This window comes from Rhincodon typus, chromosome 14, assembly GCF_021869965.1.
Source record: "Rhincodon typus isolate 14 chromosome 14, sRhiTyp1.1, whole genome shotgun sequence".
Taxonomy (NCBI): domain Eukaryota; kingdom Metazoa; phylum Chordata; class Chondrichthyes; order Orectolobiformes; family Rhincodontidae; genus Rhincodon; species Rhincodon typus.
In genome coordinates this window covers 44585567-44613443 of record NC_063345.1, presented here as the reverse complement: position 1 = coordinate 44613443, position 27877 = coordinate 44585567, and the positions used below count along the sequence as shown (strand labels likewise).

At 39.7% G+C, this 27877-nt stretch overlaps 1 protein-coding gene across 1 annotated transcript in view; it reads left to right on the top strand.

The window, feature by feature from the left end:
* Window positions 1-27877, top strand: part of LOC109915885 (ATP-binding cassette sub-family C member 5-like) — a 129239-nt gene that overhangs the window by 99349 nt on the left and 2013 nt on the right. The window contains exons 14-18 of the mRNA XM_048605327.1: window positions 1885-1957; window positions 7954-8157; window positions 9962-10087; window positions 23171-23285; window positions 25110-25322. Of these exons, the coding sequence (XP_048461284.1) occupies window positions 1885-1957; window positions 7954-8157; window positions 9962-10087; window positions 23171-23285; window positions 25110-25322 (731 nt within the window). The remainder of the gene's footprint in view (window positions 1-1884; window positions 1958-7953; window positions 8158-9961; window positions 10088-23170; window positions 23286-25109; window positions 25323-27877) is intronic.

Below are 27877 nucleotides of genomic sequence, written 5' to 3'. Positions count from 1 at the left end.
TGAGCCTACATACTGCATTTAGTTGCATACTTGATCTGATTATATGTCAGTTAAATGTGTGCCTCTAAGAAAATTCCAGGTCAGTGGCTATTTTCCCCCAATGTCAGGTTCAGAACCTGGAACCAATCCATTGAGCATCTGTTTCCTGCCTGGGGAAGGAAAATCTAGCCCTTGAAGTGAAATCACATTGAGCAATCAATGCTAAGATGATTTTAGGCATATCTATAAAGGCAATGGTTGCTGACATCAACAACTGTGGGCAACTACTCATGTGCATTCATTGGGAACACATGGTTCTGACTACAATGTTGTCATGTCAACTTTACCACATGAGTAAATGCATTACTGCACATGCCAGGCAAGTGCGCAGTTTTGAACTGGGCTTCAGAGGTAGGGAGAGGAGATGCCATGCACGTAAGGTGGGGTGTCCCCTGTAGTGAGGGGACAACAAGCAGAGACCTCTGGTCCCGATCTGTTCTCCACCCCCCCATCCCAATGTCAAACCCTGGCCTCCCATTACATCTCCCCAAGGTATGCACGATTTAAAGCAGCACGTTGCACGCGTGCATCAGTGTCAGCAAACACATCTACTTACAAACCATGTCTCTTGTACATTCAGCTCCCCATTGGATGCACTGTATTTGGCACAGAATTGATCTCTTATAACTATGATGTATGTTGTGTGATTTATACAAATTTAAATATCATTTAATTTTAGAGTTTGAATTTTGAATTAGTGACGTGGGTTTTGGCCCATGTGTATGAATGGGTTTAATAATTAATTATCAGGCTTTCTGATTTCTTTTTATAAATGGTATGAGAGAAATTGTTCCTGGAGTGTAGTGGGAATTTATTTGCATTGGGAGAGTTGAACAAAGTAAACCATGAAGTGAACTGTGAAGTCTTTAAATTAGAAGTATCTGGAACTGTTTTATTTAGGCTTAGCAGAACCACTATATATTAGAAAGCCATTTTTGGTTTCAGTTTGCAAAAGTCCTTGTGGACATTAAATGTGTAAATTGATTTCTCCTGAAGACAGTTTAGACCTGTTAAGAAATAGATCATCTGAGTGCAAGGAGTTTACTTTGAATGTTCCACACCAGAAGTTTTTGGTTCGACACCTAAAGAAGTTATTTGAAACTGACAAAGTCTAAGCTTAGTTTGTGAATATGTCAGGAAGAGGCCATCAAATTCCCAAGACCAGGAATTGAAAGTGATAGTTAAGTTACCTATAGATGTGATAGAGAAGGCTTTCTCTCTGGTGTTCGAGTACTGTAAAGGAATGCTTTTGGCATGGACAAAATATTGTATTTTACTGTGTATTGAAATCTTTATCATTGTCTTATATGTAAATGACTTGGTTTATTATAGTTTTTGATAATTTCGTCTTGAATGGTAATTTCTGTTTTATTATTAAAATTGAATCTTGAGCACTGCATGCTTGCATTTCAATGAAAGACCAGCATGTTAAGTAAATATATCAAACCATATATAAGTCTGGGATCTGACTTGTCCAGTAATATCATCAGCTGGGATTTTAACATGACATTTTATAGATGAATTTGTAGATGACACTTATAACACAAATCATTTTCGGACAGCTGCAAAACAATTTGATTGTATTATACAGCAATGGACAAATCATGCTACATTGAAAACTTTATGTAGTCACCTACTTAACACTAGCACCCTCCTCTTAAAAGTAGAAGTTTTGTATTGCTGCTGAAGTGCTATATAAAATGAAAGACCATTTTAGATTTTTGTATTCTAAGCTATCAGATAAATAGACTTAGTTATTATTAAGCATATATGTTTAACTGCTGCATGGATTAATAATCAATATTGAAACAAAACAAACAATATCTCTATCTTTACATGTCCTAGGTATAATAATGTGCTGGAGGCTTGTTGTTTGTATCCTGACATAGAAGCTCTACCATGCGGAGACATGACTGAGGTAAAAAGTATTTTGTACACCAGTGATTTGACACTTGTAAATTCATAATTTCCATGTTCTCAGTGCAGAACCATACTAAAGGGAGGTCACACTGGTTACTCTGCTTCTTTGCTCTAAACTTCCTTCAAGCTTGGTTCCCCACAGGAAACATGGGTAGATATTATTTTATCTTGGTTAGCCAAGATATTCGTCAAACTCTTACAGAATGGAGCTGTATTTGGTGTTTGTTTGTACATTGCAACTTAAGAATTGTCAGAAATACATACAGGTGCAAAATTTATATAAATTAATGGCTATAAATTCCATCTGAGCATTCGAAGGTCATGAAAGGTGCTATATAAATGTGTGCCATTCATTCATTTTAAATATTTTGCAGACTGTAACAAGAGACCTCGAGCTGGATTTTGCACTTGGGAGCTGGATTTTGCACTTTTCTGCACAGGGTTTGTTTACGATGCAGAAGGGGTGTGGGTACAAATGCAGCCCAGTGATGCGGTCTGCCTCAACTCTTGATGATGGCCACACAGCTCCTAACATTGTGTAAAGGCTTCCTAAACCTCACCTCTTACTCTCCTTACTCTCTCCACTTCCAAACATCCACATATATCCCGTGCATATAACCATTCATCTAATATGATCAGTCCTCAGATTCTATGCAGTTTTAGTTTAAAATATTTTATGTTTGTGAGGAAGAAAAATAAATCTCTCAATACATTAATAGAACCTCTATCATAAGTATTATTGATAACTAAGAATAAAATGCATTCTGCTGTGGAAAAATAAACTTGAAGTACATGAAATCTTGTTTGCTTGTGTCAACACAGAAAAACACAGAATACGACACAATCTGTCATTATGACCATGCCACTCATTCTCATATGAATAGAATACCACCCATGCAGAAATTCATTTGCACTTGAAAGTCTGTTATTTGTGTTATTTGGGCTTGGGATGTGGGATTTGCTGGCTAGCCCATCACTTATTGCCCATCCCTAATTGCCCTTAGAAAGTGATGATGAGCTGCCATTAGGAAACCATTTCCTGGATTTTGAACCACTAACAGTGAAAGAATGATTTTATAGTTCCACAACAGGATGGTGTGCAGCTTGGAGAGAGATTTGCAAGTGGTGGCGTTCTCATGCATCTGTTGCACTTGCCTACCTAGTTGGGAAAAGCAGTAGGTTTAGAAAGCGTTGTTGAAGGAGCCATGGTGAGTTGCTGCGTTGCATATCATAAATGGTACACACTGCTGCCACTGTTCATCACTGGAATTGGAAGTACATGTTCAAGGTAGAAAATGGTGTGTCAGTCAACCAAACCACTTTATTGTGTATGGCATCAAGTTTTTTATGATGGTGGAAGCTGCATTCATCCAAGCAAGTGGAGACTATGCCATTACAGTTCTAACTTTTGCTTTGTAGATGGTTAGCAGGGACTGTGGAGAATGGAGGTGAGTTACTCATCATAGTATTTATATGGATATTTCCATTCAGTTTCTGGTCAATAGAAACCCCCAGGATGTTGGTAATGTGAGATTCAGTGCTAGCACTTTCTGAATATCAAGGGGAGATGATTAAGTCTCTTTTGTTTGGGATGGCCATTGCCCAGTACTGGCATGGCACAAATGTTGCTGGCCATTGATAAGCTCATCCCTGAATGTTGCCCAGGTCTTGATGCATATGCAGACGTACTGCTTCTGCATCTGATATGACATGAATGGTGCTGAACATTGTGCAATCATCAGCAAACATCCCCATTTCTGACCTTATGATGGAGGGATTGCCAATGTGGCGTGGTGTGGATGGTTAGGGCCTACAACATTACTCTGAAGAACACTTGTAGTGATCTACTGGGGCTGAGGTGATTGATCTCCAACAACCACAATAAACTTCCCTGTGCTAAGTATGATTACAAACAACAGGGATATTTAACCCTGATTCCTGTTGACTTCAGGGTTGCTGGAGTGCTAAACACCATACTTGGTTAAGTGCTACCTCAATATCAAGGGCAGTCATCTCACCTCAAGAGCTCAGCTCTTTTGTTCATGTTTGGACCAAAACCATAATGAGTTCAGGGTCTCTGTGTCCATGGCAGAACCAAACTAAGCATCAATGAGCAGGTCATTCCTGATATAACAATCCATGAGGTTACAAATCATGGTTGAATGTTAGTCTCCTGCTCCTGTTGCCCCATCATGGAGACCCAGTCTTGAGTTTCTAGACCTGTGCAAACTTTGTCCAATTTAGCACAGTGGAAGTGCCACACAACATTGGAGGATATCTTCAATGTGAAGATGGGACTTCACTGCACAGTCCTCACTTCTACCAATACTGTCATGGATGGAGGCATCTGAAACAGGTGGGTTGATGAAGATGAGCCAAGTCAGTTTTTTTCCTCTTTTTAGTTCCTTCGACACTGCTGCAGACCCATCCCAGCAGTATGTGGCCTGCTCAGCCAGTAGTCATGCTACTGTGACACTGTTGGTAATGGCCATTGAAATATCTAATTGAGGAAACAGTTTGTGCTCTTTGCACTCTCAGTGCTTCCTCCAAGTGATGTTCGACATGGAAAGGTACTGATAAATCAGTGAATGGGGAAATGGTTAGTAATAATAGGAGGGTGGATCATTCTCCATGTTGAACCTGATGCCATGAATCTTCATGCAGTCCCAAATAATTGTTGTGGACTGTCAGGGAAACTCATTCTGCCTCTATGTTACTGTGTGCCACCCCGTCTAGTGAGTGTGCCTTGCCATCGAGACAAGACATACCCAGGTTTCTGGGATGTTGTCTCTAAGTTATGATTCTATAAGCATAACTATGTCTGGCTTTAGTTTGACTGGTCTGTGGGACAGTTCTTCATTTACGGTACAAACCCCAGATGTTGGGAAGGAAGACTGTTCAGGTTTGTCAGGGCTGTGTTAGAGGTTGTCATTTCCTATGCGTAAGTCGATGCCAGGTAGTCCATCCTAATTTCATTCCTTTTTTTAGACTTTGTAGTGATTTGATGTGACTCAGTGGCTTGCTAGGCCATTTCAGAGGCAGTTAAGAGTCATGACTTCGGGGGTAAGGATGGCAGATTTCCTTCCCTAAAGTACACCAGTGAACCATATCAGTTTTAATGACAATTAACAGTGGTTACCGAGTTGCTATTAGGCTACCTTCTAATTCCAGATTTTGTTGAATGCAAATTTCTGTATATGTTATTCTAGGATTAGCATCCATATCTCCAAAACATTGGGCTGGGGTTCTTAATTACAGGTCCAGTGACATTGCCACTCTGCCACTGACTCCCCGTAATGGCCACAGTTATGAAAACAAAGTTGAGGTTTTGCTATTTGTTGAATTGTGGAAAGCAGCTGTTTTTTAATCAGCCAGAGCTGTCATTCCACTCATTTGACAGTCCAGAATATTGGCCTTTTGGATATTTTGTAAATTCTTCTTTGCATTCGGGTATTTTCTCTATTGGAAAATTACTGTATTGTATGTCAGCAGTTACACAAAGCTGGTCAATGTAAAGGTCATATTAACTTTGCAGGACAAATCCCTATGGACATTAATTTCATTGAAATGATGACCACGAATCCATTGTCGATTGTCAGAAAAACCCATCTGGTTCACTAATGTCCTTTAGGGAAGGAAAGCCATCCTTACCTGTTTTGGCCTACATGTGACTCCAGACCCACATCAATGTGGTTGACTCTTAACTGCCCTCTTGGAAATTTGGGATGGGCAATAAATGCTGCCGAGCCAGCGAAGCCCTCATCCTGTGAATGAATAATTCTACATTCAAATACAGCAGCCAATAGTGAAACTGATGGTGTAAACAAAATGCATTTACTTTCCGAATGTTACAAAATCCACAATAGGCATTATTGACAGGTTTTTTTGTGGTCTGAGGCATTTTAGTATATAATTGTGATTTGAAAATGGAATTTGTTTTTACTTGCACTTTTTAAATGTGTTATGATGTTGGATTTTGTATTATTGGTAAATTGCTTATTTATTTATTTGCATTTTCTTAATGAACTTTTAAACCTGGCAAGATTTTGTTTTCAAGGCTCATAATGTCTCACTGGATAAAAATGTTGTACTGGAGGGAATTCGGCTTTCATGCTCCATTTAAAATAGGGAATCCAACCTTTAGCAGGGCAAGTGTGCATTTCACACATTAGGTATTCAAATCCACAAAAAGGCCAAAAGAAATCAGCGCAGGATTGAGAATGCAGAAGAAAATCAGAATTCGTTAAAAAAAAACTGAAGTGTGACCTAGTATACATGAAATGCACCTTTGCACTAGACAAAATCTTTGTCCATAAAATTCGACTCACACACTAGTCGCTGAGAGTGTGAACTCTGGGGTAATGTCTCTAGTCTTTTGTGCATCACCAATATTAATTGCTCCACCATTGGTGCCTGTGCTTTCTGCTGCCAAGTCTTTAAGCTATGGAATTCTATTTCTAAAACATCTCCACTGCTCTGTCTGTCTCTTTTCCTTTATGATCCTGTTCTGAACCTACCTGTTCACTCATGCTTTTGATTATCTGACTGATTGTCATCTGTGAGGTTCATTTCAAATTCTGTTTTACATTAAAAGTGCTTTATAAATGTAAGTTTTTGCTGTTGGACATAGCTCTTTGTGTTAGTTTTGCAAAAAAATTAAGGCACTTACTTATCACACCTTTTTAATGTAATAAGTATCCCAAAGCGCTTTACAGAAGCAAACATAACCAAATATTGAACAGAACTTGAAATGGCAACTGGAGTGGTAATTAAAGGTTTGATCAAAGAGATGAATTTTAAGGAGGCTTTTGGAAGAACGCTGGGAAGAAATTTACCTGAATATTATTTTATGTCCTCTCTAATTTGCAGATAAAATATGCAGAACAAATTCTTATTAAGAATTTAAGGAAAATTTAATTTTCATGAATAAGTAAATTTAGTTTTTACTTTTGCCACATGGACCTTGTTAATGATTGTGAAAATTGGCCAAGGGCAGAACTGAAAGTGATTCTGGAGACATGAAAACCTTTGGCCACCAGCAACTTTGGTTATTTTCAAAATGGTTTATACTGAGAAAGGGAGTGGGGAGAAGCCTATTGTGAGTGTGAGAATTTAGGATGAGAGCATGGAAATTGGATAAGCAGAATAGTATAACGTGATAGTGTAATTGTATGGATCCCTCTTGAATTTAAGAACCTCTTTGTTACTGATGTGGAAAAAGAAATCAAATCAAATGTCTCCTACGCTTTTTTCTGTGAGAAGAATTTAACTTTTCCCTCCTTTTCGCCATTCCTTTTTTGCAAAATATGATTCATGCAGTGGTATGATTTCATGTTACTAGCCGTATTCTTACCCGTTATCCAAACTGCCAATCTTCATGAGTGATCTCAAATCAGTGAATGTTGGTAGCTCAGATATGGGCAGATACCACAACGGAAGCACATTCTGTCCATCCCAGTGATTACAGCAGTATATTTTTTAACAGGAGATCACCGGACATCATTCAGGACTTGGGGCCATGGCTGAATTCACTATTCTGGGTTAGTAGTAGCACCCCGCTGGCATGTTTTAACTGTTACACCAATCAGTAATGACAATAATTCACCAAATCATTTATGAAAGCTAATTGTTCATTTCCTGAAATTGTGTGCATTGATTTAGGATGTTTCATTTTTATATTTATATGAAGGGTCAAGCAAGTGATGGGTGCTCAAGCTGTTAAAGAAATTTGACATGATCCATGTAAAACTATGAACCATGCATGGTAATAATTATAGCTGGTAATTTGCATTCTTGTAATTGAAGTTGCTACATTTCCATATTAATCATTCAATGTTGTTAAGTATTATTTTTGAGCCAAGTGAAATTCACTGATCATGTTAAAAGATCTGCAGTTCAACATTACGAAAAGCTTAAAATCCTCACAGTAGTTGAAGATTAATGAGTCACTCTCAAATATTCAGATAGCATTAGCTTTACAAATCTTCACCACAGATCGGAGAACGTGGTGCCAACCTCAGCGGAGGACAACGGCAGCGGATTAGTCTTGCTCGTGCTCTGTACAGTGATCGAGATACATTCTTGCTGGATGATCCTCTCAGTGCTGTAGATGCACATGTTGGAGCTCATATGTTTATCCATGCCATTAAATATGGAATGAAGGGAAAGACTGTTCTCTTTGTAACCCACCAGCTTCAGGTAGGCAAACATTCAGCAAAATATTCTGATGAACGATCACTGGACTCGCAATGCTAACTCCATTTTTCTCTGTTGCCGCACCTACTAAGTTTCTCCAGCACTTTCGGTTTTTGTTTCAGATTTCCAGCATCTGTGACTCTTTGTTTGTGTTACACATTCAATAACATTCATTTTAATTAGCCCTGAACATATACACTGTGGACCAAGGCTACTTAAGACAGGAAACCACTTGTACATTCTGCCACTGCAAGCCAACAATACCGTTTTTCAATTTGACGTAAAACAGTTACATTGTATCCTTATATTGTGTGTTGTAATTAATATAATCTTATAACACAAACCAAAATTAGCATTTCCAAAAATATCTGAATGGCAGGCAGTTTTAGTGCTGTATGTTCTTCCTATCTGTTTTGTTTAATTATGAACATCCATTTATGTTACTGTGTTTCATCTAACTACAGCCCTTATTCCACTGCTAACGTGATAATGCAAATAAGTTAATGCTTGTGTTGCTCGCAGCATAGAACTGTTTTTCAGTTATGACTAGAGATCCAAAATCCATCTTAATAAGGAGGAGATGTGAAATATAATATTAAAATAACCTTGCACTTGAGGATGGCAGTTGGGTCCAGAGACCCAGGTAATGTTTTGGGGACCTAGATTCGAATCGCACCATGGCAGATGGTAGAATTTGAATTCATTAAAAGAAAATCTGGAACTAAGAGTCTAACGATGACCATGAATCTATTGTCGATTGTCAGGAAAAACCCATCTGGTTCACTAATGTCATTTAAGGGAAGTAAACTGCCATCCTTACCCCATCTGGCCTGTATGTGACTCCAGACCCACAGCAACATGGTTGACTCTTAACTGCCGTCTGGTCAATTAGGGATGGGCAATAAATGCTGGCCTAACCAGCGACACCCTCATCCTGTGAATGAATAAAAAAAAGGGTTCATGGCGGGTGCAATGATGAATATTCAGGATGGTACCTGACTCACATTATTTCTCACAATATGTATATAAGTTCATTCCTGGCATTCTTCATTTCAAGATAGTAAGAATTACCGATGCTGGAGTCAGAAATAACACAATGTGGAGCTGGAGGAACACAGCAGGCCAGGCAGCATCAGAGGAGCAGGACAGCTGACCTTTCGGGTCGGGACCCTTCTTCAGAAATTCTTCATTTCACTGCTTTTGTTAACCTTTCTACTTTTTGCTTCTTGTCTTTGTCATGTCAAGGCAAAAATATTTACTGCTTCACTGTTTTTGAAAATTCAGTAAGACCGGTATCTTTTATAAGAAGCAGAAAATATTTATAAAAGCCGAAACAGCTGCAGATGCTGTAAATCAGGAACAAACACAGAAATTGCTCGAAAAGCTCAGCAGGTTTGGCAGCATCTGTGAAGAAAAAAATCAGAGTTGATGTTTCAGATCTAGTGACCCTTCCTCAGAACTCAGAACAAAAATATTTCTAATTCTGGTTACTAACTTGTGGGTTTCTACCTGTCTCATGCAATTGTTATGTTAGTTGATGAGTGATTCCTACTCCAGATCCTATTCCACTTTTTTCTCCCATGTAAACTGCTTTTGGTGTGTAACACAAATGAAATTGACAGGTAATTGATAAAAAATAAATTCAAGAATAGTTGCTTTGTCTCCAGGGATTGAGTCTGGTCCTCGAGATTTCTCATCAGTGACATTACCAAGGGGGCAATTAAAAGCATTCAATACACGCCACACACACGTACGTGCGCAGACACACACACACTCTTCCAATTCTTATGTTTCTTATCTATTCCAGTATCTTGTAGATTGTGATGAAGTGCTGTTCATGAGGGATGGATGTATTGCAGAACAAGGAACACATGAAGAACTGATGACCCTTAATGAAGACTATGCTGCCCTCTTTAACAGCATGCAGCAAGCTGTAAGTGATCACATTAAGTTAAAATTATAAACTTGTGTATGCCAGGTTCCTAGAAAATCTATTGTGGTAGAGTGGGTCTCTTCATTCATATTCTACACCTCCTATTCATAAACATGAAGAAGCTCTAAAACATGATAACTTATTTTGTTTTTTTATTCACTTCTATTTGATTATCATGTTCTACATCCTGTTCTGAAGATGTTGACTCCTTGCTAGTATTGATTTCACAGGTGTCAATTGCTGTCTAGTCCTTCACCTGACTGGCTATCCATTCTATGCCTTATCTTTATTTGGCATACAATAGCACTTAGATGAGAGTGCCATTTGTTGGTGATCAGGATCAAGAACCCTGATTTGTTTTTACCTTACTGTTGCTAAGGCATCTTTACCTAGTTAATTCAGCACAGGTCAGATATGACATGTGGAACTGCATAGTTTGTGGGGTCAGATGTTTATTTGATAAACGATGCTGAATTGTTTCAGTCACCATAACCTCTTTTCAATAGTTTAGTATTCTACATGTTAGGAAGATTTTGTTAAGTATTTTAAACGGAAACATGATGTTAAATATTCCCACTTGTTTGCCTGTACTTCCATTAAGATTTTGATGCTATAGGCAGTTAGTAAATTTGATTGTAGAATAATAGAATCTGCATTGATCTCACAATCCAAAACAAATATAGAGGCAGGATTTTTGCATTTCGGAGTTATGCTTACAGTCAGTGACAAAGTTAGGAACGAATGTTCCCCACTCCTGATAGCTGCTCGTAACCATGTAATGCTCAGTGGAGTGTTAATTGGGTGGAGATGAACATGATTGGCTATTGCTGGGATTACATCCAGTTCCAACAAAGAAAGGACAGGGGTATAACACTTCACTGGGGTAATGTTATAAAGTCATGGAGGTCTACAGCACAAGCAAAAGCCCTTCAATCCATTGAGTCTGCACCAGTCAACAAAAACAATCTAACTATATGAATTCCATTTCCCAGCACTAGGCCCATAACCTTATATGCCTTGGCATCACAAGTGTACATTTAAATACTTCTTAAATGTCATGAGGGTTTCTGTCTCTACCACTACAACAGACAGGGAGTTCCGGATTCCCCCCATCCTCTGAATGAAAAAATATTTCCTCGCATACCCTACAAACCTCCTGCCTTTATCTTAGGTTTATGCCTCCTGGTAAGGTCCCTTCCTGTCTAACCTATCTGTCCTGATGAAAAGTCCCGACCTAAAACGTCAATTTTCCTGCTCCTCTGATGCTGCCTGATCTGCTGTGTTCCTCCACCTCCACAATATATTGACTCTGACTCCAGCACAAGCAGTTCTTGCCATACCCTGTATGTGTCCCTCATTCATTTATGCATCTCAATCATGTTCCCCCTTCAGTTTCTTCTGCTCCCAGGAAAACTACCCCAGTCTACCCAATCTCTCTTCATAACAGCAGCCCAGGCAACATTCTGGTAAATCTCCTCTGCACCCTCTCCACTGCATTCACATCCCTCCAATAATGTTTCCCAGATTCAAGAAATGCACACAATGCTCTGGCTGTAGCCTAACCAACTTGTTATACAATTCCACCATAACTTCTCTACTCCTAAAATTTTATGCCTTGGCTAATAAAGGCAGGTATCCCATGTGCCTTCTTAGCTACTTTATTTACATGTCCCACTATCTTAAGCAACTTGTGCACATGCACTCCAAGATCCCTCTGATCCTCATTACTTGACAGGGTCCTACCATTCATTGTGTATTCCTGTTCCTTGTTTGTCCTACCTAAGTGCATCACTTCACACTTAACTGGATTAGATTCCATTTGCCATTGATCGGCTCATCTGACCATCCTGTCTATATCTGCCTGTAATCTAAGGCTATCCTCCTCAATATTTACCATCCCACGAATTTTTGTATCATCCAAGGACTTACCAACAGCAAGGATTCTTGTGGAACCCTGCTGGACACAGGTTTCCAGTAACAAAAACATGACTTGACCATCACCCCCTAGCTTTCTGCCACTCAACCAATTTTGGCTCCAATTAACCAAATTTCATTAGATCTTATGGAGTCTTTCCTTCACTCTCAGTGAGCCATGTGGGACCTTATCAAAAGCCTTGCTGAAGTCCAAGTAGATGTCATATACATTACCCTCATCAACACACCCTGGCAACCTGCAGTGATTGGAACCAGGTGAACCTTGTTGACTATGAGGTCCTTGATTAGGGTTGTTAACCTGGACCAATCAGGAAAGCCCTAGCTGACCAATATTAACAGGAGATACTGGGTGGTGGAGATTCCCAGTGGAGGGCTCTCTATGCGGTGGTCCTCCGTCTTTCTTTAGGAATCTGGGATGGAGGGTGTTGCACGCAGCAGTCGCTTGTAACAGTAGAGTGCGGTGATTCATGGACTCCCAGCCCCACTGTTTCTTTTGCAGCGGTGTGAAGGCAGTGGACCATGTGTATATTGGGTGTGGGCACTTGCATTCCCTTTTCAGTTATCTTAAAGACCTCATTTTGTCTTTTTGGTTGTACTTCTTTGGACAGCCAGTGCGGAGGGGAGCGGGCAGGTCAGCGATCCCCTTATGAATCTGCTCCTAAGGCCTGGCCAGGCTGGCCATTAGTAGGTCCAGGCAGTGGTCCATGGAGGGGGGCATTAAGACTGACTGCCTGTCCCTCTCCCTTGGCTACATACTGGTCCGGGTGTCCCTGGAAAAGGAGCATGTGGTGTGCACCAACACACTCAATGCCTTTCAGGAGATGTCGGCATCGCGGGGTGTGGAGTGCTTTATTTCCCCCACAAACTCTATTTTGATATGATCCCGACCCCCTCCCCCCTCACTTTTTATTTCACATAGGCTTTGCCCCTAGGGTCTCTGCTTGATACTGGTTCTTTTTGTCACATAGGTGTTTTTCCTGATGGTGGTATATTAATAAAGTTATTTGCACACCTGGTGTTTTTTTACTGTGTCTCACACCTGCACACATGCAATATGTGTCCTGAGGAAAATAAGCACTACTGCTGAAAAAATATATAAACAGGAGTTTTAGAATCTCCTCAGTTCAGGGGACTGACTCCGAGCTGGCTGCCCACAGCCAGCGTGCTGTGCACAAGTAAATAAAGGGTGAGTTGGTGATGGGGATATTGGCCTCTTAGCAGTTATTTCAGTGGTGACAGGAGAAAACAGTATGTGCCTGAAGAACATTTGCTTACAACAATCATCTTGGAATTTGGGTGAGCATTTCTGTCATTATGCTTTTATTTGGGAAGTTTGACTCGTTCGATCCTGCTGTCGAAGACTGGGCCCAGTATGTGGAAAGAATGTGATGCCTTTTCCAGGTAAATAATATTGGGGCAGATGAAAAGAAACATGTAATTCTCCAGCCAGCTTGCAGACCTGTAGCATTTTCAGTTATAAGTGGTTTAAATTTCCCAGAGGCACCAGATACTAAAACCTTCCAAGAGTTGACGCAATTGGTTAAGAAATATTACGATCCCAAATCTCTAATTCTGAGATACTATTGGTTTTATTTGGCTGTTAGAGAACTGGGGGAATCCATATTGGGATTTTTGACTAAGATGACTAGCGGAGGCATGTGATTTTGGTTAACCCTGCATGAGATGCTGAGAGACTGATATGGGGGTTCAATGATGTAACCATGCAGAAGCACCTACCAGCTGAAGCCCAACTCGACTTCAAACAACTGGATTTGTCATTAGGAAAGGTGACAAGTGGAGCATGGGAACGATAGGGCATCCTAGTGGAAGTGGACACCCTCACCTGTCCAACTGAGTTTAGGGAATACCACTTGAGTGTAAGGGATCACAGAGCCTCTCGCAGGGTATATCGTGAGCAGAGGGACCCTAGCCCAGCCCAGCCCAGCCCACAACAGAACCCGACAACAAAGCCGAGCCTCGGCCAAGTGGTTAAAGGCTCTTCAGGATCTGGGCTGACAAGCCATTGTAGTTGCTATCGGTATGCAGACTCAAGACTGTAAAGGAGCCCTACAAGGCTTGACTTGAGTAAGATAACTCGTAGGCCGGTACTCAGGAGAGTGCACACCCTGGAAAGTCCCCCTACATTGTAGGTTGGAACAATTAAATTGCTTATGACATCCAAATCGGAACTGATTAAAATTAATGTTTGGTTAAATGGTCACCCAGTTCACACAGAGGTTGATACCACCGCAGCTGTATCTGTGGTTGCAGAAGCTGTCTTTATCAAGATTCGCTCAGGACTCCAACCTTTAAGTTTGCACAAGACCTCAGCCAGACTGAGAACATACAATGGGGACCATTGCAGATAAAGGGTATGACTTTGGTTCTGGTCTGCTATGAGAAGCAGTCGGTGCAGTTGCCACTGATGGTAATAAAAGACTTTGGCCCAAGCCTGTTGGGGCAGAATTGGTTCAGAATGATTCACCTAGATTAGCTCAACATTTTTCGTTTAGAAAATGCCTGCCTCAGTGAAGTCCTAGTGAAATACGCAGGAGTTTTTCAGGAAGGGCTTAGAACTATCAAAGGGGTCAAAGCCTCTTTGCATGTTGACGACGAAGCAATTCCGAGATTTTACAAGGCTTGCCCAGTGCCATTTGCCTTGCGGGCAAAAGTAGAGGTGGAAATCAGGAGGCTGGAGAGTGAAGGAATCATCAAACCAGTGCAGTTTGCAGAATGGGCAGCACCGGTCGTACCAATTGTGAAGACTGATGGCTCAGTTCACCTTTGTGCAGATTTTAAGCTTCTCGCAACTGGATAAATACTCAATGCCTCCAATAGAAGACTTGTACGCAAAGTTGGCAAGGGGGGGGGGGGCGCTGTCCTTTACAAAGCTGGACATGAGCCATGCCTATCTGCAATTGCAACTGGATGAGGAGTCCCAGAAGTATGCTACAATTAATACCCATAAGAGTTTATACCAATATACAAGATTGCCATTTGGGGTATCATCAGCATGCTCCCTTTTCCAGTGGACGATGGAGAGCATTTTATAAGGGCTACCCCAGGTTGTCATTTATCTGGATGATGTACTAATAACTGGGCAGACCAATAAAGAGCACTTGGAGAACTTGGATGCAACCAATAAAGAGCACTTGGAGAACTTGGTTGTAAGCGTGCACCTTAGGAGGGAAAAATATGTGTTCCCAAGTGACCTACTTGGGTTACAAAGTTGACAGACTAGGTTACACCCATTGAAGGATAAAGTGAGGATGATCAAACGAGCCCTGATTCCCACATCTGTACTGGAGCTTAGGTCTTTCCTTTGGGTTGATAAATTATTACGGAAAATTTATAAGTAACCTTGCCTCCATCTTGGCACCCTTACAACTGCTGTGGAAAAAGGGTCAGCCTTGGAAATGGTGATGTAGCCAAGAAGTAGCCTTTAGGGAAGTGAAAAAGCAGCTATCGTCGTCTAAGGTGTTGGTCCACTACGATCCAAAGCGAGAGGTATTGCTGTATGCGGTGTCTCCCCGTGTTGGCTCATTGGTAGTCCAATGGTGAGGAATGCCCAGTAACGTATGTTTCCTGGACTTTGGCTGATGCCAAATGAAAATATGCCCAGATAGAGAAGGAAGGTTTGGCAGTCATCATAGGTGTAAGGAAGTTCTCCCAGTGGCTTTACAGACCAGAATTTTTCATAGTAACAGATCTCAAACCCCTGCTAGGGCTTTCTGAAGGAAGACAAGGTGGTGCTGCCCAAAGCTTCCAGTAGAATACACGTTTGGACCTTATTCTCAGGACGTACAAATACAAGTTAGAACATCCTCCAAGCACTCCCTGAAAGAGTCTGTTTTCATTTTAAACTTCCCAGACATCTTCCAGTCACTGCTGACAATATCCGACTCTGGACACAAAAAGATCCTGTCCAGGAAAACTAAAACAGCTTGTGGTAATGGGGTAAACAGAAGGGCTAACGTAACCTGGATTGAAACCTTTCTGGACCCAGTGAGATCAGATCACTGTAGAGGATGGCACATTACTGTGGGGAGCAAGGGTGATTGTCCTGAGTAAAGGTCGTCTCCAGATACTGGCAGAACTCCACCATCGTTATCTAAGGGTTTCCAAGATGAAAGTTTCCAAGATTTTGGTAAGGCAAACCAGCGCAAGACTTATACAGTAAATGGGAAATGTTGCTGAACAAAGAGACCTAGGGGTGCCGATGCATAGTTCCTTGAAACTGGAGTCACAGGTAGACAGGGTATGTGAAAAAGGCTTTTGGCGCACTTGTTTTCATTGGTCAGTGTATTGAGTATAGGAGTTGGAACATCGTGTTGCAACTGTACAGGGCATTGGTGAGGCCACGTTTAGAATACTGTGTTCAATTCTGGTCTCCCTGTTACAGGAAAGATGTTAAACTTGAAAGGGTTCAGAAAAGATTTACAAGAATGTTGCCAGATTGGAGGGTTTGAGCTATAGGAAGAGGCTGAATAGGCTGGGGCTTTTTTCCCTGGAGTGTCAGAGCTGAAGAGTGACCTTATAGAGGTTTATAAAATCATGAGTGGTATGGATAGGGTGAATAGCCAAGGTCTTTTCCCTGGAGTGGGGGAGTCCAAAACTAGAGGGTATAGATTTAAGGTGAGAGGGGAAAGATTTAAAAGGGACATGGAGGGCAACTTTCTCATGCAAAGGGTGGTGCATGTATGAAACGAACTACCAGAGGAGGTAGTAGAGGCAGGTAGAATTATGACATTTAAAAGGCATCTAGATGGGTACATGAATAAGAAGAGTTTAGAGAGATATGGACCAATGCTGGCAAATGGGACTAGATTAGTTTAGAATATCTGGTCAGTGTGGACGAGTTGGATTAAAGGGTCTGTTTCCATGTTGTATAACTTTATGTATAACCACCCCCTCTCTTGTCGGGTTTCTACATAGTGGCTTAAAATGCTCTCCTGGATACATTGAAGAATTCTGCTACCTCTAAACCTTTCAAACGATGACTACCGCAGTTAATGCTGGGGAAGTTTAAATCCCGCACAATCACTACCCAATTACTTTTGTGCTTCTCTGAAATTTGCCTACCCATCGGCTGTTCTATTTTTATCTGACTGTTGCACAGCCTTTAGTACACTGCCAGCAATGTGATTACTCCTTTTTGGTTTTTAAGTTCTATTGTCACTTGAGGAGCATTCTAAGACATAATTCCTCCTACTGCTATAATTGATTCCCCGATCAATATTGTGACAACTCCTGCTCTTTGACCTCCTTCCCTGTTTCGCTTGAAGACCGTATATCCAGGAATATTAAGCTGCCAATCCTGCCCCTCCCTCAACCATGTCTCAGTGACAGCAATGACATCATAAACCTGTGTCTCAGTTTGTGCCCTCAACTCATCTGCCTCATTCATCAGATTCCTTGCTTTAAAATAAATAGCTTTGAACCTTTCAAACTCTTGTGTACCTTAAATGATCGTTAATTTCTATGTCTTCTTGACTGACTTGCTATCTCTTCTAATTTGACTGTTTATCTCCCTCTGCAGAATATTCTCTCTTGTCCTACCCCGCCAAGTATATTCTAGCTACAGGTGAACAACTATAAACTGTTGACATATAACTCTATCAGTTAAACTCTTACCACATTATAAAACTCCCTCTACACATAAATATGAATGGACACAGACCGACAAAAACATTGATGTTATGTGTGGAAGGAAAAGAACTGAGGAGGCAGTTCAATGGTCCCTGTCTACAGGGTTCACTAGCATGATCCTTTTGCTTGCCAGGTCTTGCTGTTCTCCGACCTCTCTTCTGATACTTTCATGTCCTTGCAGGAAGCACAGAGTGACCTGGTTCACAGATTATAAAGTCTCTGACTTGAAAAGCAACAGCTTACAGCAACTGCTGAGGAAAAGTAAACTGGCTTTCTTTGCGAGTTAAGTTTTTTTTTTAAACTGCAGAGAGAAACACAACAACTTCCCTTCCAGACATCTAAAGATTTAGGCGGTATTGTTCACATCCACAAGCTGTTCAGCTACCCAGAAGCCAATCACATAGTTGTTGGCAGGCTGATTGCTTTTGTCATCAACAACTGGTCACCATTCCACAAACCAATCAGCTACTTGTTGCTGTCTGGACCTCCCTCACTGATTGAACAAAGCAGAAGCGTAAACGCAAACAGAAATAGCTGGAGAAACTCAGCAGGTGTCCAGCCTCTGTGGAGAGAAAGCAGAATTAATATTTCAGTCTAGTGACTATTCTACAGAATGGAAACATTAACTCTGCTTTGTCTCCCCAGGTGCTGCTGAGTTTCTCCAGCAATTTCTGTTTTAATTTCAAATCTGAGGCATCTGCAGTTCTTTGTTTTATTATCGCAGTGTAAACACCACTTACAACGAGCTTTGGTAACTTGATTTAAAAATAAACTGCAGTAATCCCATTTCCAGTTCTTTTCCCATCCAGTCCACAATCACAAATATGGCAAAATAAAGCAATATACTCTTTAAGGAACCAGACTGAAACTGGATAATATGGCACGCTGTCAGTGGAGCCAGGGCAGGACGTCCCAGTCGTAAGGTTAAGAAAGGGGAGGTTGGTTTCCAAAAGCCAGAGGGGAGAAGAATGTGACAGTGGGGAAGATCAGTGGAGGCTCCCCATTTGACATAGGGCACCGTGAGAGAGGTGCAGTACTCCTTTCTATGCAAGCTGTAAGGTGGCTCACCTGCCAGGCTTCCCATCTTTTCTTCTCTCCCTAGGTGTTTCTGTTCCTGAAAGACTGGGACAAAGAATTTACCTGTGCCAATGTGAGTGTAGGGAGGTTCCTCGGTAGTTCCCACAATCCACTTTGTCTCCTTTCTTGAAGACAGTGGCAATGCAGCATTCTTGAAATTGTCAGGGATTTCTTCTTTGTCCCAGTTTTTACACACATTCATACACCCACGTCCTGCAGCAACTGGCAAGAGGGGATGGGGATAAGGATTGTGAGATCAGGACGTCCCTAGGTTCAAACTGGCACGTGGGTGGTGGAGTTGGACTCAGACGGTTTACATTTGGAATTTCAGTAGCTTTCTTCGTAACTGAGCAATCCTGTTCAAGATCTGCATCTAAAAATAGTCTGTTCTGTCATCAAGTGGTCTGGAAAACCATATCCAGTGGGCTCACCTATCTGTGCTCTGAAAATCTTGAATGTATTACACTCATGTTAAAAAAAAAATTCATATATTATTGGAACTATGCGCTGGCAAGTCCTTCAGGTCCCGGTGGACTTTATCCCAGGGTCTTAATAAAAGTGACCAATGAGATAGTTGACTTGTTGATTTTAATTTTTGAAAGTTCCTCTGATTGGGAAATGTTTTATTAGATTGGGAAAACAGATGCAATCCTTTATTGTAAAAGGGAGGGAGATGGAAATCCGGAAACTACTGAACCCTAGCCAGCCAGTTAGCTTAAGATCTGTCATAGGAAGATTTTAAAAGCTTTAATAGTCAAAGATGGCATAAGCAGTGGGACAGTAAGAGTGGTTTGAGGTGATCAGGCAGAGACTGCAAAGGTTTGTGATGTGGATTTATTGATTTAACTGATTTATTGGATTTCTTTGAAGAAGTAATATATTCTGTTGATAAAAGGGAACTGCTGAATCTACTACCTAGTTATTCAGACAGCATTTGATAAGGCATTACATCAAAGATCATTAGGAGATCATCGTATGTTGTTTGCTTATTAGCATGGATAGAAAACTGGCTAGCTATCAGGCAACACAGTAGGCATGAATAGGTCATTTTCTGGTTGGCATGATGTAGCAAGTGTGCCCATTGGGTTAAGGCAATGTTTTGCAAATTATATGAATGACTTGTATGAAGGGATCAAAGGTATGGTGGCTAAGTTTGCTGATGACAAAGATATGCAAGAAAGTAAATTAATGGGTAGGCTATGGCATTGTGATATTGTTGCTGGAATAGTAATTTGAAGATCAGGTAATGTTCTGTGAGTTGGTGTTCGAATCCCACCATGTCAGATCATAGAATTTTGAGATTGAAAACAAAAATCTGAAATCTGACCTGGAAATATATTGCTGTTCTTTCAGTACTGCTGGGTCAAAAACCTGAAACTCCCTTTTTAACAGTATTGTGGGTAAATTGACTACAATGTTTCAAGAAGATGGCTTACTTCCACCTGTTGAAGGACAACTAAACATGGGCAACCAGCATCCCATGAATTGCTTTTTCATAAAAGTTGTGAAGATAATGCAAGGAGTTTACAAAGGAATATAGATAAGTTAACTGAATGGGCATAGATCTGACAAATTAAGTTTAATGTGTGAAAATGTCAAATTTTTTGCAGGATAAATAAAAAAGTTTATTATTTAAAAGGTAAGAGATTGCAGAGTGCTGAGATACAGAGGGATATGTGTCCTAGTGCATGAATTGCATTAAGTCAGCATGCAGGTCTTGCAGGTAATTAGGAAGGTTAATAGAATGTCATCATTTACTGTGAAGGAAATTGAATACAAAAGTAGGGAAGTTTTGCTTCTACCTGTACAGGGCATTGGTGGGACCATATCTGAAATATCGTGTATTGTACAGCTTTCCTTACTTAAGAAGGATATAACTATGGTGGCAGCAGTTTAGAGAAGGTTTACTAGACTAATACCTGCAATAGATGAGTTATCTTATGAGGAAATGTTGGATAGGTTAGGCTTTTCTTCACTGGAGTTTACAGGAAGCAGAGATGACTTAATTGAAATATACAAGATACTGTAAAGTGACAGAATCTAATGCCATTTGGAACAAGAGGCACCTGTGTGATGAAATATTAAGTTTTACAATTGCACTAAACAAAACCTCCCTCAGTATTGCTCTGATGCATGCAGTATTCTGACAGTTTCGCCAATAAATCATCATTTACCCAGTGCAGGTTTAAGAAAATTAAAATGTGATAATGTGATTTATGGCCATGGGATTTATGTGTATTATTGTTTCATTTATTTGAGCATTTGGATTTTGAATTACTGGCTTGTGAGTTTTGGTCAATGTGTGTGAGGGGCTTTGGTGAGCAACTTGTCAGTATTTCTGGAGCCTTTTTTTTAAAGCCCTGTGTGAGAGAGTGACTTCCTGGAGTGTAATGGGTTGATCTTGGCATTGGGTGTGTTTTACGGCCAGACAGGTTAAACCATGGAGTGTATTAGGCTGCTTCAGTTAGAAGGATCTGGATTTTTCTTTTGTTTACAGGAACACTTTTTGCTTTTAGTTTGTATACATTCTGGTTGTAAGTTAAACTGAAGCAGTTTTCCTAAAGAAAAGAGATAGTTTAAAGTTGTTAAGAAATAGGTTACCTTAATGTAACAAATTCAGTTTGAAAGTTCCAGACCAGAAGTGTTTGGTTTATACCCTGAAGGGATCATTTGAAGCTGAGAAAGTTTAAGCTTAGTTGTATGAATAGAAAGATCAGAAGTTGATGCAGCAGTTATGTCAAACTATTCGTGTCATAAAGAAGGGGTTATTTCTGGTGTTTCTGTCCTATAAAGAATGTTGTTGGGATAAATGGGATTGTATTTTACCATGTGTTTCAAATCTTTAAAATTGTGTTACATGTAAATAGCTTGGTTTATTCTACTTTATTGTTACTTCTTTTGCATAATTAGTTCCTGTTTTATTGATAAAATCAAATCTGCAGCATTGCACACTTATTCTTCAATGAAAGACCACTTTGTTAAGTTTAAAAAAGCCATAAAACCAGATTTTAAGCTGTGATTTGATACATCTAGTAATAGCATTAGCTAGGATTCTACCAATAGAATTTTAGTGGTTAACATAACTCATTTGAATGACATAAATTGTGGTCTAAAATTCAGAAAGCACAATGTTTGGCTTAGTGAAAAGAAATAAAATGAATTTTCATATTTAAGAAAAGGCTGTAAATCACCAGAAACTTGACCATGTGGCCCACTGTATCTGAATTTTTAGGTACTAATTTACTGTAAAGACCTGGTCTTTTTATTTTTCTGTATTTTTGACTGTGGACTGAAATGGAAAAAGGGCTGTTTTAAAAAGCAAGGATTGCTGAAGGATTACAGCATTTTTTAAAAGCAAGTAACCTGATTTGTAAGTGCTGTTTACACAGCTGCTATGCAACAGTGGTAAGTTTGCAGATGATCTGGAGCCAAGGGCTGTGTACAAATGGAAATTTAGTCAGCAACAAGTAGTTGATTGGTCTGTGGACAAGTGAGCAGTTATCAATAACAAAAGCCTTCTGCCTGCCAACAACTATGTGATTGGCTGAACAGATTGGGACTGTGAACAGGATAATCAGCAGACTTCTGTAAGTTCAGGTAAATGTCACTTTAAGCTTGTAAAAAACCTGTTAATTTTCCTCTGCAGTTGTTGCAAGCTATGACTTTTAATTAATAAGTTAGAGACCTTAATAAATGAACTAGTCATCCTGTAACTCCACCAAACAAGTGATAGCATCCAGAGAAGGAAGCTCAAAAAGCAGCACTCGACTAGAACAAGAATTATCCCAGCAGATCTTGTGAACAGGGATAGTGATCTGTCTATCAAGTCTTTCCCTCTGCCCATAACACAATTTCTTTTCTGTGTCTGTCTGTGTAGGGGGAAATGTTTTTAAGGGGTTGGAATTTTAACAAATAGTGTTATAGGTTGATGGTTCTTACTTGTTTATCTGTAGCTGAAATCAATTTATTTGTAATAAATAATGATTCTTGTTAAGAATAGGAACCTAGGCCATGCTTTCTGTTAACATGGGTCTGAAAGACAGGTAAATTGGGAAATTCTTTGCCATTTTCAAACCCTTTATTTTTTATGACAACTTGGGAATAGTGGAGCTTGATTTCCAACGAGTTATCCAATCAGGTGTAACATTACAGCCATTTCAGAGCTGACTTCAAAGCAGAAAACCCATACTGTCCAGCCTTTTGTACAAGAATGGGATATTAGTAATTACCAATGCTGGTGGCTGTTTCACTGAACTGACTCAAAGGATTGGTCATAATCATTTACATATGAATTTCCTTGATCTATTATGCTGAAGATTGGCATCGCACTGTAGTTATGCCAGTCTTGCACAGAAAAATACAAGGCGATTAGAGACCATAGCATGTCTAATAATCAACACCAATGTACAAATTAAATTCTAGAACCTTATTCAGAAGAACTTGAGAAACACCATCAGGAAAGCTGGACATCGAGGACCTAGAAATCTCCTGTCAGTGAGCAAGTCTGTGTCAATTGTACATGAAAAGAAGAAGGAAGGTATTGAGGGGTGCCTATTTTTGTGCCTGAACATGCATGTGGTTAACATATATTTTCAGTGGTGAGAGTATGGTTGAAGTTGTTTGCTGATGGGCGAAGAGTTTGTATTTATTATATGTGTCCCATTATGTCAGCATATATGAGATAATATACAAAAGTACATTGATTTAGTCTAACACACATGTTTCCAAATTACATGTGTGTAATTGCATGCAAGCAGAGAAGTATTTGTGACACAGAAGTATGTCCAACAGGACATCAGAGATAGAACTGGGAATGACTGGGGCATAGTGGTGCAGCATTGTGGAGAGAAGCTGCAGTTCAGGATGAGTTGAGGGCTGACTTTGGGATATGGTCTGTGTAAATGTGGATATTTCATATTTGAAAGATGGTGAAGGCTAGAATTTGTACTTAGGTTAGGTTCCAGTTTACAAAGATGTGGTGGGTTTGGTAACTGAGTACAAGCTGGGGCTGAGGCTCAGGGTTAGACTAGCCTCTGTTTCATGTAAGTGTAATAAATGTAGACTTGGGGTGTAGGGTTAGGTTTAGGGTTAAGTTCAAATCTGAAGTTGAGGTCTGGGGTGAAAACATGCTTATCAGCCATTGAAGTAGTGGATGCAGTGAACATAAAAACACCAGGGGATGAATTGGCATCATCAGAGTGATGCCACAAATGCTGAGTCAAATGTTGATTTTGATGCAAAAAACAATGACAAGAAGACATTTTTGGGAACAATGACCAATGAAAAAAGGGTGCAATGATTGATTTTGCTGATTATAAACTTCCCAAAGTTTGAAGTAGATTGACGGACACCCAATGAAACCCAACCCTTTTTTTAAAGGACTATTTCAAGAATTAATTTGTTTGGCTCTGACTAAAAGAAAAACTAAAAGTTTAGCATTTCTTTCCTTTGATATTGGAAATTTCACAGTAAAAGTCACACAGAGCTGATTTGAACTTATATCCATAATGAAAAATGTTGAATAGAAAATTTTTATTCCGTATGGAAAGGAAGATTGAGCAGAATGTCAAATGAATGGTTGATTTGCAGCACCTGCTTTTCATCCAGCTGTTACCATTCAGATTAATCCCAAAAGGTTCAATGCTACATTGCTCTTTTTTGAGTATCAGTGGGCTGTTACTTCTTTAAATATTTTGATCTGTTATTTTAAACGTGACCTCTGTAGCTAAGTGTATGTTGGAGGCCAATTCTCTATTATTTGTCAATTAAAACTATTAACTTCTTACTCACATATCTTCACCATTATGTAGGCAGTGAAAACACAGTCAGTGTCCGAGTCCTTTCTATTAACATGTTGTATGTATTTTTCAGGGGCAGCATGGTGGCTCAGTTGTTAACACTGCTGCCTCACAGCACCACGGACCTGGGTTTGATTCCAGCTTTAGGCAGTTGTCTATGTGGAGTTAGCACGTTCCAATCCTGTGCTCTGGTTTCCTCCCACAGTCCCAAGATGTGAGGGTCATGTGGATTGGCCATGCTAAATTGCCCATAGTATTCAAGAATATGCAGCCATGGGAAAAAAGGGTGACAGCAATGGGGTAGGGTGGTGGGTCTGGGCTGGATGCTTTTCGGAGGGTTGTTGTGGACTCAATGGGCCGAATAGCCTGCTTCCACACTGTCAGGATGCAATGATTCTATGATAGGTAAATGAAGGGGCAGTAGACCATTGCATATCTTTGAATTGTGTTTCTCAAATAAGTTAAGTTTCTCAAATACTTTTCTGTTTCCATTGTAAGTCTAATGAAGCAGAAAATTCGATGTTCGCTGTCTGCAAATATTTTAGTAAGTTCTTTCTCATCAGGTCGAGGATATGGAACAGTAGTGATCCGCAAAGTGGTGTCTGAGGGAGATTTCATGTACCAGGTTAGGGTTTATGGAAGCAGGTCATATATCAAGCTGCAAGGAAGAGATGTAAGAGTGAGCGAGTCTGTACAGAGCTTACCTGTGATATCAAATCAGAGTCCAGCAGATTCCGGCACAGACTTTCAAACAAAGGAACCAGACAAAAGTGGAGGCAAGTGAAAGTAATGAACTCAAGAATTTCTAGTAACTAGCAAGGAAATTTATTGAATAAGGATGACTTTTTAAACTAATATTAATCCAGCCTGCAATATACTTTTCTCAATCATTTCTCTCTGAATAGAATTCTAATTGCTTATATCAATTTAATCTTTCCATTTTTATGAAATTTTTTAGTAACGTATTCTACTTATTATTCTTTATGCAAAACAGACTGATCTGAGTTCCCTTCTTTTAAATAACTTGTTTCCCCTCATATTTGTATAGTATATTTACAAATACCTGTCATAATGTCATGAAGACAAACAACTAAATTTATATAATTCCTTAGATACCTAATATCAGGTATTATATTAATATCAATTCACTGTGGTCACACATTCTTGTGCTTTATCAAGTACAACAAATCCACCAATGGTTTTAGGATCGGAACTATACCCATTCTATCCAGCAAGAAGCATCACCCACTGCCAACATATGTCTGACAATGGTTGGTGTACTACCTGCAATTTTTCTGTCACCTGCTGGTAGCAGACAAAGTGTTTTGCCACATGGCTTCCTTGGAACGTGGAATGTAAGGGGCCCACAAAATTGTTTTCCAGTCCATGAAATCATTGTTTTGAGTCATAACTGTAGCTGTCCTTATTTGGCCTTAGTTTGAGCTAGCTAATGGGATATAATGTCAGAGACAATGTCTAGCAAACTAGAAACGAGAAGATAGAATCTTCAGTGAATTCCTATCTGGTTGCACTGTCTGAGATTGTCACTAACACTTATTGTAGGGACAATCTCAAGTCATCTTGTGTAAAATTCTTCAATAATTGCCATTAGTTGCCCTTACTGCCAGAGAAAGACTAACAAAAGTACCCTTGTTAAACAGTTCTTTGCAGACATGGCTGGAGGGCAAAGATTGAGTTAGGTGTTAGCTCAATATCTTTCACAGAATGACAAGAAGTTATGAACATACCCAACAGTTCAGCATCACCAGCACCCTGTTTGCAGGGTTGCGACAGTGTTAACCACGGCTCAGTTGGTAGAAGTCTTTATCAAAATGTCATAGGTTCAAGTTCCATTTTAGAGATTTGAGCGCAAAAATCTGGGATGACATTCTAGTGCAGTACTGATGGAGTGCAGAACTGTAGGAGGTACAGTCTTTCAGACATGATGTTAAACTGAGATATTACATGCTCTCTTCAGTAGACATAAAATGATTCTATAGCAGCATTTCAATGGGCAGTTACCCTAACATGCTGTCTAATGTATGTTCCTGTATATATTGCTGGGAAATGTCCCATTTCTGCATTCCAGACCCACGAGTGAAAATGGGAGTCATCAACTTAAAATTAAGCATAAACTGTATATTTCATAGGTGTAACAGATGTTAATAAAGAAGCCAAATAAAACAATTCACAATCGTTTAAGTGGAATTGAAGCTTCTGAACTGAAACAAAATTGTAATCCACAAAATACGTGATGTCAGTTTAATGCAATATGACACAGGGCCAATAGATGTCTTGATAGGGTGGTGGAAAATATTTTCAATTTCTTTCTTTTCACCCTTCGATCCAGTAGTCCATTTCCTTATTTTAGACTTGCTGTTGCAAGTTGCAGCTGAATGGAGATCTGACACTCCTGCCTGAAGAGGAATTGGAAACCAGGAAACACTCCATATATATTAATATATTAACATAATAAGTGAGAGTCCTCTCATCTTTCTTCTATCGTTCAGCAGCTTAATTAAAAATATTAATTTTATTGGAGGAAATGTGGTGAAAATGGATAAACTTCTGCCGTAAGATAAAGGAAATAATAAAATTGGTCAGTTATTATTATTGTATAATATTAATGTTCTCAATGCTGCCAAAACATCTCTATAATTTTCCTAATAACTCAGTGCTTATAACAATATACTTTCATTTATAAAATATTTTCTCCTCTTGGTGCTTTTTAAAGAGTTTCATGTAGTTAGTTCCCGATTGAAATGCTTTGACCAGGTCTACGTAGGAAGCATGGAAAACACTTTGCATCAACAGAATGTTGCACAGATTGTCATCAGATAAAGGACAAGTCAGTTTACCTTCAGGTGATGTTGTTTGAGTGTACAAGAGAAAAATTCCGCTGATCTTCAAAACATGCACCAGCCCTGCATCCAATCCAAATCCTCACTTGAAAGAATGGTACATTCAAAAATGCTACAAATTTGGAGTCAAGGTTACTGTATCTCATTCAACATGAAATGCAATATCCAATCTGTGGTATGGGGTACTTATCCATTTAGATCCAGGAGATTCCATTCTTTATCACATTTTTATGCTTGATTAACTAATCTGAACCACAGTGTTAGTGAGGCATTTATATTGATTAGAGGCAAACTTGAAGGAAGGAGCGCTCAATATTTCCAGTGTCATTTGCTGGGATGTGTTTCTGGAAAGGGTCAGACTTAACAGAAGGAAAACAATAACAGAATTGACAATCTAAATTTATATAACAAAGTGTAGAGCTGGATGAACACAGCAGGCCAAGCAGCATCAGAGGAGCAGGAAAGCTGAC